Raw genomic sequence first — 18,346 nt, 5'->3', positions numbered from 1 at the left:
TGTGGATGGTTCTTCAGCTATTACAAATGGTTCTTTAAAGAACAAAAGGTTCTTCATCCTTAGCAATCTAAGTTTGATGGTGTAAATGGCATAAATATTTATTCACTATAATGAGGCTGTGAATTATACTGTGTGTTTTCTTTGTGTGCATGTGTGTGCGAAGGGGGAGGGCGGGATACCTGGCAATTACCCTTTAAGAGAAGATGGTAGGAAGCTGAATATTCAAATAAAAGTTAGAAATATTTGCAAACAGTAGACACAATACACACATTCAAATACTGTACTTTAGTTTTAAATAGCATTACTATTTTCTACTCCAAGGCATTACTTTTGAGATTATTATATATTTTTGAAAATATAGCATAATGATAATACTAGTTATTGTAAACTTTACAAACCACCCAGCAGTATGTAAAGTCAAATTATAAAATACAAGTAAATAACAATTGCAGAACAGAATGTCAGTGTAATGAACACACACTTCGTTTTGACAAAGCGCACTGCTTAGGTAAATGATCTGAGTAGTTGTTCATCACTGAGCAATTTGTTGATATGTGTTTCGAGCCAAATACATGACAGGGAGAGAGAGTGACATCAGAACAGGTCATACTGTAACCTCCCGGGAGCGGACGGAGGGGTCCGTCGTTGGGATGCGCATGCGCAGACAGAGTGTGCGAGCGGCGGGCCTTGACCTTTCGGGAAAAAAAACCTCACGGACGGTGACAGCGAAACGGATAACAGTCTTCAGTACCTGCTGGACTTTGAAGCTGTGGATTCTGGGACTGTTGGAAAAGGTAAAACATTTTCATTAAAACCTTATTACTGTTTTGTTTTTGTTACTCGTCATTGTAGCTTGCTGTTAATGTTGTGCTAACAGTAGCGATTAGCTAGATACGTTAGCCGTTGAGGTCAGCGCAATTTAGTATCCAACGGTTTTCCTAACAAAACCACTGTTATAATTAAGTGAAGCTGCTCCCAGCTAATTTGAACCTTTGGCTTCTAAAATATGTGGTTCAATTGCGTGCTGCGCACACAACCTAATGTCAGCTAGACCGAAATTAAAATTTAATATATTGTTAAAGTCACTAAAATGGCGCCTGAAGCCTGTTGTGACGTGAGCTCTGTGTCTGCTCTAGAAACTCTGAAATTCTGTAGATCTGAGCCGTACATTAAATACTCACATGAACCTGTACTTTGAATTCTGTATGAGCTGTATAAAATGCAGCTATGCATAAGAGTTTTGAATGAATAATTCGATTAGATAACTCTTTATTGTCTAATCAAATTATATAGAAATGAATAGAAATGTGACATGAGAAGGTGTCTTTGACTGTTCCTGCATAACTTAGTTTCGGACTAGTTGACAAGTTATGCTCCGGTCATTTGATGTTTCCAAGATAGATGTTCTTTTGTAATATAGTTAATTTTTTTGTATATTTCATTTATCCACCATCATACATACAAGCTAAGAAGAGGTCGTTATACTAACAAGAGGTATCAACGCTGGGCCAAAGTTCAGCACATGGTTAAAGTTTGTAATCCAGCCAGGGTGTAAATATCACTCAGCAGCCAGAGCTGAAGCAGGTAGCATCAACAGATAAATCTACTCTACCCGGCTTAAATCACAAGAGCACCTCTGACCAAAAAGCTGTAGATTTTTCTTGTTTGCACAAATTAATCCAGATTCACATTAATTGTGTTCACAGCTCCAACAAAATGAGGAAGAGGAGGGGGAGAAACACAATTAGGTTGAATTACAATTGGATGGAAGGCGAGGACAAGGAGAAGGAAGCTTAGGATGAGGAGGAAGAGAAGCAGCAGGAGCATCTTTAGGGCTCCCTATGATGAGGTTTGTTTCATTAATATGGTCCTCTCACAAAGAAAGATGACTTGTTTTAGTTCACCTACTTCCTGTATTAAATAGTGATGTGCAAAATGTTGTGAAAAACCATGGAGCAGGTACGTATAGTGCATCTGCAGGTAAATGAACATCAAATCTCTAAGACAGACTGAAATCTGTATATTTATCACCCTTATGATAAAACCCACGTCAGCCATTGGTTTATGGACTTTGTATTTTGAAGCCTCAACATTTGCTTTATTGCTGTTGCTATGTTGGGACCATATTAGGATGAGGGATCAGAATCTGGAGTCATGCACACTATTGTTTCATTTAGTGTGTATTCATAAGATTCGTACAGCAGATCCAAGTTGTGCCTTGAAAACAGGAAAGTCGTCTGCATAGAGGAGAACTGTAATAGCAGGCTTTTACAAAGTGAGGCTTTGTGCACTCGTTTTACTTCTGTCACCCTGTTTTGATGCAGATTTCACTTGAAATCAGGCAAGAACTGGACTTATTTTTTATAATGTGTTCTTGTGAATTAATTGTATATCGCATATGTTTGATTTGACTTTCTGCAAGACAACAGTCGTCCACTGGCCAAAAAAGTTTTCCAAATACCTCCACGTGATCTAGCCTGGATTTAGAAAAGAATAGCACAAAAAATCTGCACCTCCTGCTTCAGATGAAATTTGTGTTTCTGTGTTCAGAGGCAGCGGTGAGAGGGGAGACCTCGCCTCATCCAGCTGGAGAGCCTGACCAGGACGAGTCGAACATTAACTCAGCTCTTCCAGGGCACCCTGCAGACTCGGCTGTTGGCAACAACGAGGGATGACGTGAACGCCAAACAGGAGTCCATCACAGGTCAACTGCAGGTATGCGAGTCAGACCTTCTGAGGAGGGTTTCACTTCTCTCTCTTCTTTATAATTGACTCTTTTCTCTCTCTTTCAGCTCCTTGTCTCAGAGTGGGAGGGGTTTGAAGCACAAAGGGAGGAACTTGTCGTTTGGTTGGCTGATATGGATGTCTGCCTGAGTGAGGTTGACCAGCTGACAGGAAACACCAGTGAAAAACTGAAACAACTGCAGGTGTGGGCTTGTTTTGATATGACATATATTTGATATGATACATACGTCAGAGACATTATCCTAAACTGAACTAACAAAGGACCATGAGTACAACATGAAATGTACATTACATAGCGTAAGGCTGAAGTTCATTGATCATTTTAATCATAAACTTGTTGAAATATTTTTACTGAACATGCAAACATCTGCTGATGAAAATGTGTTGATTTATTGGTCTGTTATGAAGCTATTGCTATTTCTAATGTGTTTTATCACTTTCTGATGTTTTATTAATTAAACAATACATGTATTATTTGTTGTGTTATCTGTAGCTATAGTATTTATATATATTTATTTATAGTATAGCAAATATATTTAATTATTACTGTTTAAAACACTAATATGTGACATGTATTAGTAGTGATGTTGTGCTGAGGGTTAAAATGCCTTTTTGTCTTTTGGTAACTACAAAATGACAATAAACCATTAATATATGTCTATGCTGTGCTAGTATTTATTTTGCCCTACTCAAATTCAATTTATGATGCATTTTATTTTGAAAGATTTAAAATGGTTTTTTTAAAGAACCACTCAAAAAAGGTTCTTTAAAATGGTTCTTTTAAAGAACCACTCAAAAAAGGTCCTTCAAATGGTTCTTTTAAAGAACCATTTGAAGGACCTTTTTAAAAATGGTTCTTTAAAGAACCATTTTTAAAAAGGTTCTTTGAAAAACCATTAAAGGTGCCCCAAAGAACCATTTCTTGATGGTTCTTTGGGGCACCTGTAAAGGTTCTTCAATGAACCACTGAAAGAAATGGTTCTTCAAAGAACCATTGTTTGAAAGGTTCTTTGTGGCACCAAAAAAGGTTCTTCTATGGCATCAGTCTAAAGAACCACTTTTGGTTCCAGTTGGCACCTTTATTTTTCTGAGTGTAGGTGAGGTATTTCAGGGGTGTCCTACTGGGAGGAGGGCCCAGTCAGACCCAGGACTCACTGTAGGTGTCCTGTAGGTGTAGTGCACAACACCCTCATTTGATACTCCCCCTGAATGCTCCTCCCCATAGAACCCTCCCTGCATAACTATAGACCAAGTGAGGAGAGAACTGAGGAGGCAACGGCCCAGGAACACAGCAGGCCCAGACGGGGTGTGTTCACAGCTGCTGAAAACAGCTGCTTATCCAACAATAATTGCGACAGACACATTTCAGTAGCATTGCACCCTTGCAGAAAATAAAAAAGTAGCACCACCTGGAGGCTCTCCTAAGGGTTAAAGGGGTTGAGCAAATTATTGTGATTACCTTTAAAGAATGTCATGCATTTGCTAACAAAGTCTCCAGATTTCATGGAAACGACTGCAATTGGATAAATTAACAATTATAAATAGAAATATTTTAACACTTATGTAATATTCCTTACCGATTTTGGATTCCTGAAGTCTTTAACTATAATCCCTAGTGATGTGCGAATCATGAATGAATCGTTCAATACTTGAAAATCACTTTACTGACTCGTGAATCATGATTCACAAGCCCTACTGACTCATTCACTGACTCAACCCTGTTGCTGTTAGAAAACTCATTTCGTTAGTAGAAATGTATCTAGCTTATAATTAAAATTGTGTGGAAAAAAACAACAGCCAGTTTCTTAACAAAAACATTTCTGCTCTGAACTGGAAGAAAAAAACCCTGAGTAGAAGCTCACATCAAGACAACAGCTCCTCGGTTCACAGTAGCATCGCTCTGCTAACATGCTAACAGCACATTGGGGTTACTCCACGTTAACCCTCGTAGCATGAACGAATCACTCACGCACTCACTCACCCCCTCCCTACTGGCTCACTGCTTCTTCTTCTTCTTCTTGTTTGGCAACCAGTGTTAAGGAGCATTTACTAATAAAATAAAATAAAAAATAAATAAATGTTCCCTTAAGAAATCTTAATTTTTTGGCTCTTTTTTGCTCTATAAAAATAGTTGTTTTTCTTTTTTAATCACTTATCTTAGCATTACACTTAAACCCCCACGGATCGCCATTTGGCTTTTTCTACCTTTAAAACCCGGAGAGCAGCCAAATGGCTTTTAGCTAGGCTTTAGCTTCAGCCAAGTGGAAGCTAAATTGGCTAGTCATTCATATGTAAATTGGGTCGTTATCTGGGAATTCTGGAGGGAGGGGAGTGGGGGTGTGTGATTGAGGGCGTGGGGAGCTGCTAAAAGCTGTGCACTTCCTTTTGTGTTTCATCTTGATGCATTCTCAATCATCCAGAGAAATAAATCTCCAAAAGTCACCAACTTGGAGTGTTTCAGTTTGCCATCTTAGGGAGAAATCAACACACATGGGTGTATGTCCTTTGTTGCTGAGATTTATTGATAAAAACAGTACAAAAAACCAACCATTTGTACACATATTTACAAATAATAATAAAAAGTGAGTGAGTACATTTCAACATTTTCAGCAATCACTCACAATCCTGGCACTGCCATGGTATCTGTAGTCTGCATTTACCACATGTGTATCTTTTGCAGTGAACACATCGCACAGTGGCATGATTGTTCTTGCAGTTGTGTTTGACCTGACACGTGGCTCTTTTTCCAGGGCTAGGTGTGGAGGGTTGTGTCCGAAGCAACTGTTCTTTTCTTGCCTTCTTCCCAGCTACATGAGAGCGAGCCAACTCTGTTGCAAGCGCCACCAGGAAGTCCACCCGTCTTTCCTTCGTCCCGGTGCATGCTTGATACAGCACATGTGCATTCAGTGCTGCCATGTCAATCATGTTATAAAACACGGCGACTGGCCAGCGCCGTGTTCCTTTGCGGACAGTGTACTCCCGAACCATCTGGTCCATCACATCCACGCCACACTTTGTTTTGTTGTAAAGGGTGACAGTGTTTGGCTTCCTTTTGGTAGTGTTATCAGTCTGAACCACGCCGTGCATGCTGCTAAGAATATAGACTGTCTTCTTCCGTTTGGCCGCATACGCCGTCAGCGTGGCAGCAGAGGTTGAAAACACCTAAGAAATAAGATAAAGTGTTATTTCCATAGCCCTTTTACACACAATGAAACACATAAACATAGAACCACAAAAGACCTGTAACATACCTGAGTGGTGAATTCATTGCGATCTGTCTGTCTAGTGGATTGAGGAATTTCCCTGCGAATCCTGTTGACTGTGCCGAGGATGGTGGTTTTCCGTCCAAGAAGTTTTTGTGCCAGTGAAAGCGATGTGAAGAAATTGTCCGTGGTAACATTTCTGCCCTTGTCTAGGAATGGTTCCATCAGCCTCATTACTACATTTTCAGAAAGTCTCTCCCCAGTGGGACGATTGGGGTCCTTGCCAAGATATGGGAAGACATTGCAAATGTACTTGGATTTTAGGTCGCAAGCCACCCAAAACAAAGCCATACCTGTGTCCGCTTGGGGTGGGATGTAGACCGCCGTGGCGATGACCGAGGTGAACTCACGGGGCAGATACAAAGGGCGGCACTTAATGCTCAGGAACTCCAGATGTGGCGAGCAGCCGCTGGAGCGAGTAGAAATGCTCCTGGCATCACACCACTTTCTGTTTATCATGAAACACACTCCTCCACCTTTGGTTTTGTTCGACTCTGCAAAAAATAAGTAAAAAACAAGAAAAGTGGATAGTCGGAGCGGAGCGGTCAGGAAGGCGTCTGGACGTGGCCGTGCCATCTTTGTTCTTTATGCATCTTTGCGCCATCCCTTCCTCTAACCGTGCTCCAATGCACGCTATCCACCCATCCGAGCTGAAAGACATCCAGAGTGACAAGCGAGTGTGTGGAACATTTATTCAGCCATGTCTCTGTAAGGCATGTAGCTACACTGCCAGTACTCCCACTATAGTTTAGTCAGGACCGTTTGCTTTTCCATCTGACATTTCCCATAGTAACAGATGGTTTGTACCATTTTTTTTAACGCTCCCAACGCTTTACTCCAGTTTTGCAGTCCCAAGTGGTGCAGAGAACAACAACTGAGTTATTTTAAAGTTTTAAAATGCCCAAAGAGCAAAAAATTAAATACAATTGGGCAACCATAGTCAAAAAGTTGATACTTAACAATGTACCAAGGAACTACCAATAGAAACACTTAAAAACATTAAAAAGCACAGTGGAGCTGCTATAATGTAGCTGATATTTTTTTTTACCACTCACACGGTGCACATGGCAAAAAACAAACAAAGTACTGTAATTTGTCATGGTCCCTGTGCCTCCCCGGCCAGCCCAGTGTGGCCACAAGTGTTTGTTGTTTTTCTCTCGCTCTCTCTCTCCTACCTGTCTGCCTGGGCGGAGCTCTGATTGGGCTCCTGCCCTTGGCCCACGCACCTGCAGCTGATCTCGAGCGAATTGCAGTTCTCTGGCTCTTAAGGCTGGGGCTCTGAGCTATTCGTCGCTGGAATATTGAGTAACTCTCGTTAGTATTGCCTGGCTTCCTTGCGATTCTACTGTTCCCGTGTTTGCCTTCGACTTACCCTCGTCTGTGTAAACAGGTTTACCTGGATCAGCCCTTTTGTGACCTCTGGACCCCGTGAGTAGGAGAGTGAGCTGAGCTGCTTGTGTGGAGACTGTTTGGACAGGGAGCAGAGCGAGTGCGAAGAAGTGTCTCCCCAGCCTATTGATCCCCGGGACCCTGGTGTTTCCCCCCTCCCTTCACGTGTATATAGCGCACCAGTGTGATTAATAAAGTGTCGTTGAACTGTGCTACCTCAGTCTGCGCCTGAGTCCGTTCCACCCCCGTGACAGTAATTAGTACTATAAGCAGAAGATTTTGCCAAATTTCCAGGAAAACCCCGTCAGGTGTTGCGTTTTCAGTTTCACCCCAGATCTTTTTATTCCTCAGGCCTCCAGAGGCGACACCGGAACTCAGTAGTTATTTCACAAAACCTTTATTCATCTTCAGTTACGCATGCACCTTCTAGAAGGGGAGATGTACAGGGCTCTCTGCAGATCTCAACTTCTTTGTCTGTTACAACCAGTTTTATAGAAGCAAACCCTGCATCATAAAACCCACATGGTGTGTTGTAAACCCAAAACACTGTGTTTGTGTATGTATGTGTGAGCACGTGAGTGCCTGCGTATGCGCATACCTGTGTGTGCGTATGTGTGCGTGTGAGTGTGTGTGTCGTAACAGTTAAAGCACTGTGTGTGTGTCTCTGTATATGTGACTTCCTGCTGGTCATAAAAAGTTCATCTCCCCTCACCCAAGCTACACCAAACTCCTCTACAAAACATGGTTACCAGGTCACAAGCACTGAGACCCCCACTCTACTTCCATTTGGCAGTTTCCACTGGGCCATTGGCCTCTTGTTGTCTTACTTTTACAGCTAAGCATGTGGAGGGTCTCCTGCAAACTTGTGACAGTTGTGACAGTTATGAGCCTTTATTACATTCAGGGACAAAGGTAACAGACTTCTCCTCTCTTTCCTATCTGTTCCATACAGTCCTAGCATCCTCCAACTGTAGCTTCCTGTCTCCTTTTATGACAGGCAGACCTCCATTGTCAATAAATTCCTCTCCCTCAACACAATTACACACACTCTCAGGGCTACAGCTAAACCAAACTAAAACACAGACATTCACAAATCCTTTCCTATTCCTCTGATATACAGCTGGACCCCCTCATCTAAGCAAATTTAAGCACATTATATTCTAATAATTGTTTTCTTGTACTCACACAGAGGGCCCGGTGGCGCCAGTGTCCGGCAGCCTCGCCTCTGTCAGTGCGCCCCAGGGCAGCTGTGGCTACAACGTAGCTTGCCATTGCCAGTGTGTGAATGTGTGTGTGAATGGGCGAATGACTGAATGTAGAGTAAAGCGCTATACAAATCGATTTACCATTTACCATTTAAAAAGACACAAAAAAAGAAGCGAATAAGGTCATGTTATGCCACAGTTTTGTATACCTCATTGCCTCAAATTGGGTGAATGTGATCAGAAAACTATCTGTGTATTGTTGGCGAGTTGAGTTCCCTGCATTAAATATACCTTCACAGGCTCTCAGAAGTCAAACATATGTACAATGTGATATGATCAGGATGTTTTTCTGTTTGTGCCAGGTGTAATAATACAAACATGTGCCATGGAACAAGTATTAGGAAGACTTTGGAATCAACAAGCAGAAAAAACATTTGAACTTTCTCTGTATCATAAGTGGCATATATTTAAGGCGTGGGTTTAATAAATGCTAAATGAACTGGCTCTTATATAGCACTTCTTCTGCTCTACCTGAGCAGTCTATCAAAGCCCTTCATCCATTCACACTGTCACCTTTTTTAATGCTTAAGTGCTTTCTGTCTAACATTCACACTCTGGTGAAGAACAAATTGGGGTTGGTACTTGGCATACATGATTTTCTCATACATCAAAAGGGAAGTAAGATAATTAGTGCTTATTATTTTTAAGATTTGTTGGCTAAACCAAAGATTGGAGTAAGATGTGAATACTTGTCTTTGGTGTGAGTGTCAATGATTCAGCTATCTACTCTATTCATTTTCATGCTGGATATTTCTAGCACATATATAGGGGAGTTTTTTATGCCAGAATTCAGTATTACTTCCCACATGGAGACTGTACAAGCTTGCTGATTTGGTGTCTTCCTTTCCTTTCCCCAGTAATTTCGTCAGTAGGTTTGGAAGGAAAAATAGTTGCACAAAAATCATTGATGTAACACTAAATTAGTCGCTCTCTATGCAGAAAGGCAATTCTGTACAATTCTGCACAGTATGCGTTTACATGTCTGCCTGATGTCATATCTCAAAATATCTGTGTATCAGTGTAAAGCTGCTGGAACTATGAAAGACTAAACTATAGTCTGTGCATTGGCTGCTTACAACTATCTGACCTCTTATTTAACAGTATCTTATCATGCACTACTGTCTTAAGGATAAGACACAGCTGGTTTTACTGTAATTCGTATGAACTTTGACCCCTAATAAGGAAGCTGTAATCGCATACTGCTTCCTCTGCCGCAGTGACCATGGTAACCGTTACCAAGGGAGTAGACTATGGAATTTTCCAGCACAGACAGAGCCTCTTATTGGTCTTTTCATTGGAGTGGTCATATCTCAGGCAGAAACAGGAGAAATTATGACCATATTTCAAATCTGGCCATATAATGAATTGCCATTACTGATCTTTAATTGTCATCTAACTCTTCACAAGATACAGTAGAATGAGTTTTTGAGAAATATTAATAGAAATTTCAAATTTGCTGGCTTGTAGGCATACAATGTCAAGCAATTCAAGTTTAAATAAACACTTTAAACAAGGCTACTGAGAGCTATGGGAAATTTTAGGTACCACTGGGCACTTATAGAAGATTCTAGAAGATTTGTAGAAGTATTATTAATATTTAATGTCAACAATGCTGCCTTTCTTTTCTTGTTCTCATCATGTCTGTGTTTGTGGAGATTTAAACATAGACTTATTCAAACAACAGTACATACAAAGTACAGCCTGGGACGGTGTCCAATCAATTCTTCTTAATGACATCAGTGCTGATTTACCCATTTTTGCAGGTTTCTTAGATCCAATCTGCCAAACTGCTCATCTCACAGAAGACAAAAGGGAAGAACCCTGTATCTCTTCTTCACTGATTCTCCACCTTCTGCTACTGGATGTCACATCTTCTGAGATGACATCTAAACATCCAATCACATTATTAACATCTAATCACCTGACCACTTTATCATCGTTTCGCTATCTATCTGACTTACACGATTTACCACAAAGTTAAAACTCTATAATCACTTAAGAAAAATTCTATCACATATGGATATAATTCGTTTCATGTTCCATTCAGTTTATGTAATTCTACCTCAATTACATTTGTCTTTAGCACATTCTCACATGAACATTCATTCTAACATAATTACTTTCTAATTCAAATACAGAGGAATATTTTTTTTTTACTTTTTAAAACTCTGTGTTTGTCAGTCACCATTTATTCAATGCAATTTCCTTTTATTAATCATTATATTTAAATAGTCAGACATTCAGTGGCTCCTGTGTGTCGCTTTCACCCCCACTCTGCACCACACACACCTACACACCAAGGTCAGACTCTGCACAGGCTCTCATATTGCATAGATTGTCATGATCCTGGGTCTTTTTGACCCAGCGTTTTGTGTTTTCTGTTATTGTGATTTTGATTCTGTTCTTCCTCTGTTTAGTGTTTATTCGGTTCTGCCCATGTATTCCTGTGTTAAGTCCGTGTTTCTTAGTCCGTGTCCTTGCATGTGTAAGTTCCTGTTTTATTGTGAAGGTCTCTGTCTTATGTCAGTGTGTTCTGTTTACGTTTCCCCTGCCTCGTCAGCTGTGATGTCTTCCAGGTGTGTTCCCCTCCTGTTTCCCATCCCCTGATTCCTGGCGTGTGTATTTATAGTGTGTGTTACCTCGGCCTTGTTGCTGGTTCGTCTGTGTTATTTGGTGTTTTCGTGTCTGTGAATCTCCTGCCGTCTTCCTGTGAGTTCTCCCCGCAAAGTACTCTCATTTGTGTTCTGGGCCCTATTTCAAGAAGCCGGTTTAGAAAACTCAGAGTGAAAAACGATACTCAGGGTTGAGTAACCCCAAACTGTCCAACTCGGAATATTCGGTTTCAGAAAGGCTGATAACAATTAGTTCAGTCAACGCGGAGTTGCTTTAACCCCAAGTTAAACGCGCGCACGAGGATACATAAAGCCCTGATTAGTGGAGCACAGATTAAGCGAGTCACCATGGAGACGGAGGGAAAGAAGGCGCGGTCAATGTATCTTACAGCGCTTGAGGCCGAAATTCTGATGGCAGCATATGCCGATAACACGCAAATTCCGCGGAAAAAAAGTAACACAGGCTCAGCTGCAAAAGAAAGAGAGCATGCATGGCAAAACATAGCCGACAGAGTCAATGCGTGAGTGTTAATTTAAACATTGATCGAGGGATTTCCACCCATTTAACACGTTATTTTATTATATTTTATTTTTTATTTTATACATTTTATTTTGTGATGTGATGTGAGCGCAGGTGCAACCCAACAGACCCCAAACGTTCCTGGCAGCAAGTAAAAATGAAATATAAAAATATAGTCCAAACAGGTGAGGTGTAATTGTATTATGAGCCATAGTGCTTGGTCTGTTTGTCCCATGTAAATCAATTGCAGTTAGAGGCTACATTAATTTTCCTTCTGTAAGCACTTATTGAAATTATCTGAGCACATTACAAGTACATATTTGCTTACTCTGTATGCTCAAATGTGACCCGTTATAGCCAACAGAAAAAAAGCGGAGGCCCGAAAAACAGGTGGAGGTCCTCCACCACCACCACTCACAGAGGCTGAGCAGTTGGCTTCCACATTTGTGATAATGTTGGCAGCATCACATATGATCTTCACAGTGCAGAGAACACAAATTAGCATCCATTACTATAATGAAATAATTTGTTAGTTTGAAATGCTACAGGGAACTATGTACCTGCACATTAATGCTGTGGAAAGACTTCCTGTTCACATAGTCTCCTTCATTTACTGAAGGAGCAATGATTGGAATGTGAGTGCCATCTATACAGCCAATCACGCCTGGGAACCGTGAATATAAATGTAAAATTTAAGTAGTAGTTCAAGTATCACCACATCATGGATTAAGTTTCGTTCATCCTGATACCTGCAATTTTGTGGCATCCCTCTTTGATAAATCTTGTGGGTCTATGACCGGGGAACACCACAAACGAGTACAGGAGACGTTTCAGTGCAACTGTAACATTCCTGACTGCCCGACAGACGGTAGCCTTGGAAACGTGCTCAGCGTCACCAATATTATACAGAAAGCTCCCGTTTGCAAAAAACCGAAGTGCAATACAAATAATATGTAATGAACTGGGAGGATGTCCGCGATGTGTCACATGAGCAATATTAGGCCTGAGGATGTTATTCAAATAAATTATAGATTGTGCTGAAAAACGGTAACGTTCACACAGGAAATCATCAGGAAATGATAAAATGTCCAAACGCGCTCTAATCACTCTCTCCCAGCGGAGAGCTCTGCGGAGAATTTGGGCTTCAACATCTACTGGCTCTTCAAGGAAGGAGCACGCCATGTCTGACACTTCCTACAGTCAGGTTTCCGACAAAGAGGCGGAGAAGGTCAGGGTTAGTTGAAGTAAACCTGCTAGGGGGCAGGTTAGCTTCATGGAGTGTGTCGTCATAGTAACTCACTCAGAATTAATCTAAACTCGCTTTGTGAAACCGAAAACCCAGAGTTTTCGTTAACTCAGGGTATACTTACTCAGAGTTTGCACTAAACTGGCTTCCTGAAATAGGGCCCTGGTTTTGTGATTTAAGTTCTAGTTTTCCCAGTTTAGAGTATTTTCAGTTCTGTTCTCGCCACCTTTTCTTTTGTGTTGTACTTCATCCCTTTGATTAATAAAGCTCGCTCACTACTACGCAGTCTGCATCTTGGGTCCATTTATATTCACACACGGCCTGCCTCGGCACCCCGTGACATAGATAATATTTTCTTATCTATTATACGTGTTAAACTTACACCTATTCATTTTTAGTATACATGATTATATTCTGATTAGAATGAAGGATAATTAACTATCAGCAAAATCACATATGAATTATGGTTCTGTCTTCAACCATTAATACTCCTTCCTTCATTTAAAATCATGTTTGCTTGGATTGGCAACAGCATTATTAAATGCTTCATTATTAGCAAATAGGGGAAAGCTCTGTTTCAGCACTGTAATTATTTTCAATCACATAAGGCTGGATGTTGAGATCTTTTACCTCCTCTCAGCTGTGAGGTCAAAGACAGTGGGGGACTTTAGTTTCTCTAAACCTCACATCACCTGACAAACCACTACCTGGATCTTGTTTCAGGGACTCTTATGTATTTTTGTATCTAAGCAGTGACAAACTTTTTTGATGATAGTTTGTCTGGTTTAGTGTAAAGCGTGCGCCTACCTTTGTGTACCAGAAGGATGACAAGGTTGTTGCCCTTGTTCTTACTGATAATCCAAAAATGAAATTATATCATATCTTCCTTGGAACTGGAAAAACTATTTTTAGTTGTATAGAAAATTAATTTCTAGCAGACATTGTTTCTTGATTTGGAAAAAGTCTTCCATTTTACTCTATTTTGACAGTATTTTGGTAGCATGTTTAGTGTCATAGAAGCTGGAGTTTTTTTCAGTATGCTGTTGACTGTAGCAACCAATTCAAGTTTAATCATAAGGTTTAGTTTATCTGCAATTGATACGTTGTAAAATTGTGTGCTTTTTCACTAACAACAACAACATCCTATTATTTCTTTTGTTTATTAATGTCTTCCACAGATCAGTAAGCAGCAGCTACAGACAGTAAAGGAGCGTTTCCAGGCGTTTCTTAATGGAGAAACTCAGATTGTAGCTGATGAGGCCTTCATCAATGCTGTACAGAGCTACTATGAGGTAAGTTGCCCTGTTTGATTTAGATTAGTTGGCTTGAAAAAAATATTTAATGTAATTATGCATCAACTGAATCATTCCAATAGTGTGCTTATGAAAACTGCTGTGTCTGAGAGGCCACACTCCACCTTTTGTAGCTGACCTCTTGTCTTCTTGTTGAAGAAAAAACATTCACATATATTTCAGTTAATTAGTCAATTATGTTACATAATATTTTCTCTTCACTTTTTCCTCTTTATAACTGTGTGCCAATTACAATATACTCAATTTAACTTTTTTTTAAAATTTTTTATAAATCATACATGTTAAAGTCAGTGATTCTTTTAGATTTGTGGCTACTTAGTGTCACACACACACACACTTTTTCAATCCCACTATTCTTGACATCTGAGCCGTCTTCCCATATTTGAGAATATTATGTTATTCATCCTGGAACATGACTCTGACACCCACTACCTCGTCATCACTTGTTCTGTTCCTCATGGAGCCTAAGGGTGTAGCACTTAAGGTGTAGCATCAGTGGCATCTACAGTTGATGAAATAATTATTTGATCCCGTGGTGAATTTGTAAGTTTGCTCGCTTAGACAGAAATGAGCAGTCTTTCATTTTTATGGTAGTTTCATTTTAACAGAGAGAGACAGAATAACAAAAACCAAGAAAAACACCCGACATTATATAAAATTTCTGAACTGATTTGCATGCACTGAGTGATAAAAGTATTTGACCCCTTAAATTCTGGCTCCCATAGAATGATTCTGTGTCCATATGACACAGATTACAATCAGTTGATCAATTACAGATTATTCTCATGTGTATAAAACATACCTGTCCACAGAATCAATTTCTTTCATTCCAACCTCTCCACAACTATGGGAAAGATCTATGAGCTGGGAAAGAACAGCGGGGGCAAGATGGTATACCTGCACAAGGCCAGTATGGGTTACAAAACCACTGGAATCTTGGTGAGAAGGTGATAACTGTTATTCATTGCAGTTATGGAATAAATTTAATATGAACATAAATCACGCTCGCCCCTCTGTGAATAGCTACCTTATCATGGTGGAAGGGTTTGTGTGTCCCAGAGATCGCAGGGGCTATGTTGTTTTGAGGCTTTTGCCCCCTGATAGGGTCTCTCATGGCAAATTGGTCCTGGGTCAGGGACCAGGCAATGAGCGATTCAAAAGAACTCTATGAGTTTACAATTAAGGGAACAGTTCACCCTGCCTGGGATAGGGTTACCAGGGCCCTGCTCTGGAGGAAGGCCCAGGGAGGGTCCCCGAGGGCAGGCTTTTGGTGGCCAGTCCTTAGTCCATGGAGTGCTGGGCACAGCACGAAAAAAGGATATATGGCCATCCTCCTGTATGCCCACCACCCGCAGGAGGCACTGTAGAGGTCGGGTGCAATGTGTGCCGGGCAGCAGCAAGGAGCAGAGGCCCTGGCGGAGTGATCCCCGGCTACCAAGACTAGCAACTGGGACATGGAATGTCACCTCTCGGGTGGGAAAGGAGCCTGAGTTATTGCGTGAGGTTGAGAGGTACTGGCTAGATATAGTCGGGCTCACCTCAATGCACGGCTTGACATCTGGAACCAGGGTGGGGTGAGTATCCTAGTATCCCCTCTGCTTGATCCCTATGCGTTGAGATTTCTCCCAGTAGATGAGAGGGTTTGTTCCATGCGCTTTCAGGTTGTTTAATGGGTATTGACTGACGTCTATGCTTGTGCGCCGAACAATGGTTCAGAGGACCCAGCTTTCCTTGAATACCCTTGGCAGGGTACTTACATGTGCTCCACCTGGGGACTCTGTTGTCCTGCTTGGAGACTTTAACAATCATGTGGGTAACAACAGTGAGACCTGGAGGGGTTTGATTGGGAGGAACAGCGTCCCAGATCTGAACCTGAGTGGTGTTTTATTATTGGACTTCAGTGCAAATCACAGTTTGTCCATAACAAACACTATGTTCAAACATAAGAGTGTCCATAAATGCATGTGGGAATAAGACGCCCTACATCATAGGTCGATGATCGATTCATATCACCAGACCTGCGGCCATATGTTCTGGACACTCGGTTAAAGAGAGGGCCTGAGCTGTAGACTGATCACCACCTGGTGGTGAGTGGTATCAGGTGGCAGGGGAGAATGCTGAGCAAACGTAAACCTAAACGTATAGTGAGGGTGAGCTTGGAATGCCTAGCAGAGGCCCTGGTCCCAGAGATCTTCAAAGCACACCTCCGACAGAGCTTGGACAGCATTCTGAGAAAGACTGGTGATAGCCAGTCAGAACGGACCATGTTCAGCACCCCCATTGCCGAAGCCCTGTACTGAGCTGTAGCCACAAGGTGGTTGACGCTTGCCGTGGTGGTATTCCCCGAACCAAGTGGTGAACACCAGAAGTGAGGGGAGCTACCCGGCTGAAGAAGGAGTATTGTCAGGCTTGGTTAGCAGTGGCTGAAGTAAAAACTCAGGTGTGGGAGGAGTTCGGAGAGGCTATAGAAAAAGACTTTTGGACTGCCTTGAAGAGATTTTGGCAAACCGTCAGGAAACTGATGAGGGGAAAGCGGTGTTCTACCTGCACTGTGGGTGGAGCGCTGCTAACGTTTAATGAGAACATTGTTGTGCAGTGGAAGGAATACTTCAAGAACATGCTTAAGCCCATTAGCACGTCTTCCGTGGATTAAGCAGAGTCAGGGAATGAGGGGGACGACTTCTCTATCTCCAGGGGTAATGTCACTGAGGCATTTAAACAACTCCTTGGTGGCAGGACCCCTTGGGTGGTTGAGGTTCACCTTGAGTTCCTGAAGGCTCTGGATGTTGTAGGGCTGTCTTGGTTAAACACTCCTCTACAATGTTGCGTGGAAATCAGGGGCGGTATCTCTGGATTAGTACATCAGAGTGTTGGTTCCCATCGTTAAGAAGGGGGATGAGGATGTGTTCCAACTGTAGGGGGATCACACACCTCAGCCTCCCTGGGACAGTCTATGCTAGGTGCTGGAAAGGAGAGTCCGTCCATTAGTTGAACCTCAGATACAGGAGGAACAATGCGGTTTCTGCCCTGGTCGTGGACCACTGGATCAGCTCTTTACCAGCTCAAGTATACTTGAGGGTGCATGGGAGTTTGCCCAACCAGTCTACCTTTGTTTTGTGGAGCTGGGGAAGGCATTCAACCGTGTCCCTCGGAGTGTCCAGTGAGAGGTTCTTTGGGAGCATAGGGTATCTGGCCCATTGTTACAGGCCATTTGATCCCTATACAACCATTGCAAGAGCCTGGTCTGTATAGCTGGCCAGAAGTCAGACTTGTTGATGGTTGGTGATGGACTTCGCCGGGGCTGCCCCTTTGTCACCAATTCTGCTTGTAATTTTTATGGACAGAATGTCTAGGCATAGCCAAGTGGCAGAAGGCTTTTGCTTGGGTGGTGTCAGAATCTCATCTCTGCTTTTCGTAGATGAAGTGGTTCTGTTGGCTTCTTCGAGTGAAGGCCTCTACCTCGCACTGAAATGGTTTGTGGCCGAGTGTGAAGCGGTGGGAATGAGAATCAGCACCTCCAAATCTGAGGCCACGGTCTTGAGCCAAAAGAGTAGGGTGCTCACTCTCGGTCAGGGATGAGTTCCTGCCCTAAGTGGAGGAGTTTAAGTGTCATGGGGTCTTGTTCACGAGTGACGGGAGAAGGGAACGAGAGATCGATAGATGGATTGCCACTGCGGCTTCAGTGACACCTGAGCTACAGTGGGGTGGCTGTAGCTCAGGTGGCAGAGCAGGTCAGCCGCTAATCAGAAGGTCGGTGGTTCAATCCCAGGCTGCCTCCTGGCTGCATGCCAAATATCCTTGGGCAAGATACTAACCCCATGTTTGCCTACAGGTGGTGGTCAGAGGGCCCGGTGGCGCCAGTGTCCGGCAGCCTCGCCTCTGTCAGTGCGCCCCAGGGCAGCTGTGGCTACAATGTAGCTGCCATCACCAGTGTGTGAATGTGTGTGTGAATGGGTGAATGACTGAATGTAGTGTGAAGCGCTTTGGGGTCCT

At 42.2% G+C, this 18,346-nt stretch overlaps 1 protein-coding gene and 1 long non-coding RNA gene across 5 annotated transcripts in view; both read left to right on the top strand.

The window, feature by feature from the left end:
• Window positions 1-18,346, top strand: part of LOC146708760 (calcium-dependent secretion activator 1-like) — a 344,830-nt gene that overhangs the window by 48,402 nt on the left and 278,082 nt on the right. For all 4 annotated transcript variants that reach the window (XM_085455584.1, XM_085455583.1, XM_085455585.1 and 1 more), the window contains exon 2: window positions 14,219-14,332. In XM_085455584.1, coding sequence (XP_085311710.1) covers window positions 14,219-14,332 — 114 coding nt within the window. The remainder of the gene's footprint in view (window positions 1-14,218; window positions 14,333-18,346) is intronic.
• LOC146708761 (uncharacterized) lies at window positions 631-3,406 on the top strand. Its single transcript, XR_014920353.1, has 4 exons — window positions 631-794; window positions 1,707-1,849; window positions 2,551-2,715; window positions 2,793-3,406. It is a non-coding gene; the product is annotated as an uncharacterized LOC146708761 (long non-coding RNA).

Source organism: Copadichromis virginalis, linkage group LG5 (genome assembly GCF_057382275.1).
Source record: "Copadichromis virginalis isolate Kocher_CV1m ecotype Utaka linkage group LG5, C_Virginalis_male_GT1.1, whole genome shotgun sequence".
Lineage (NCBI taxonomy): Eukaryota > Metazoa > Chordata > Actinopteri > Cichliformes > Cichlidae > Copadichromis > Copadichromis virginalis.
Note: the sequence above shows the minus strand (reverse complement) of the source record. Positions and strands in the feature narration are given on the sequence as shown.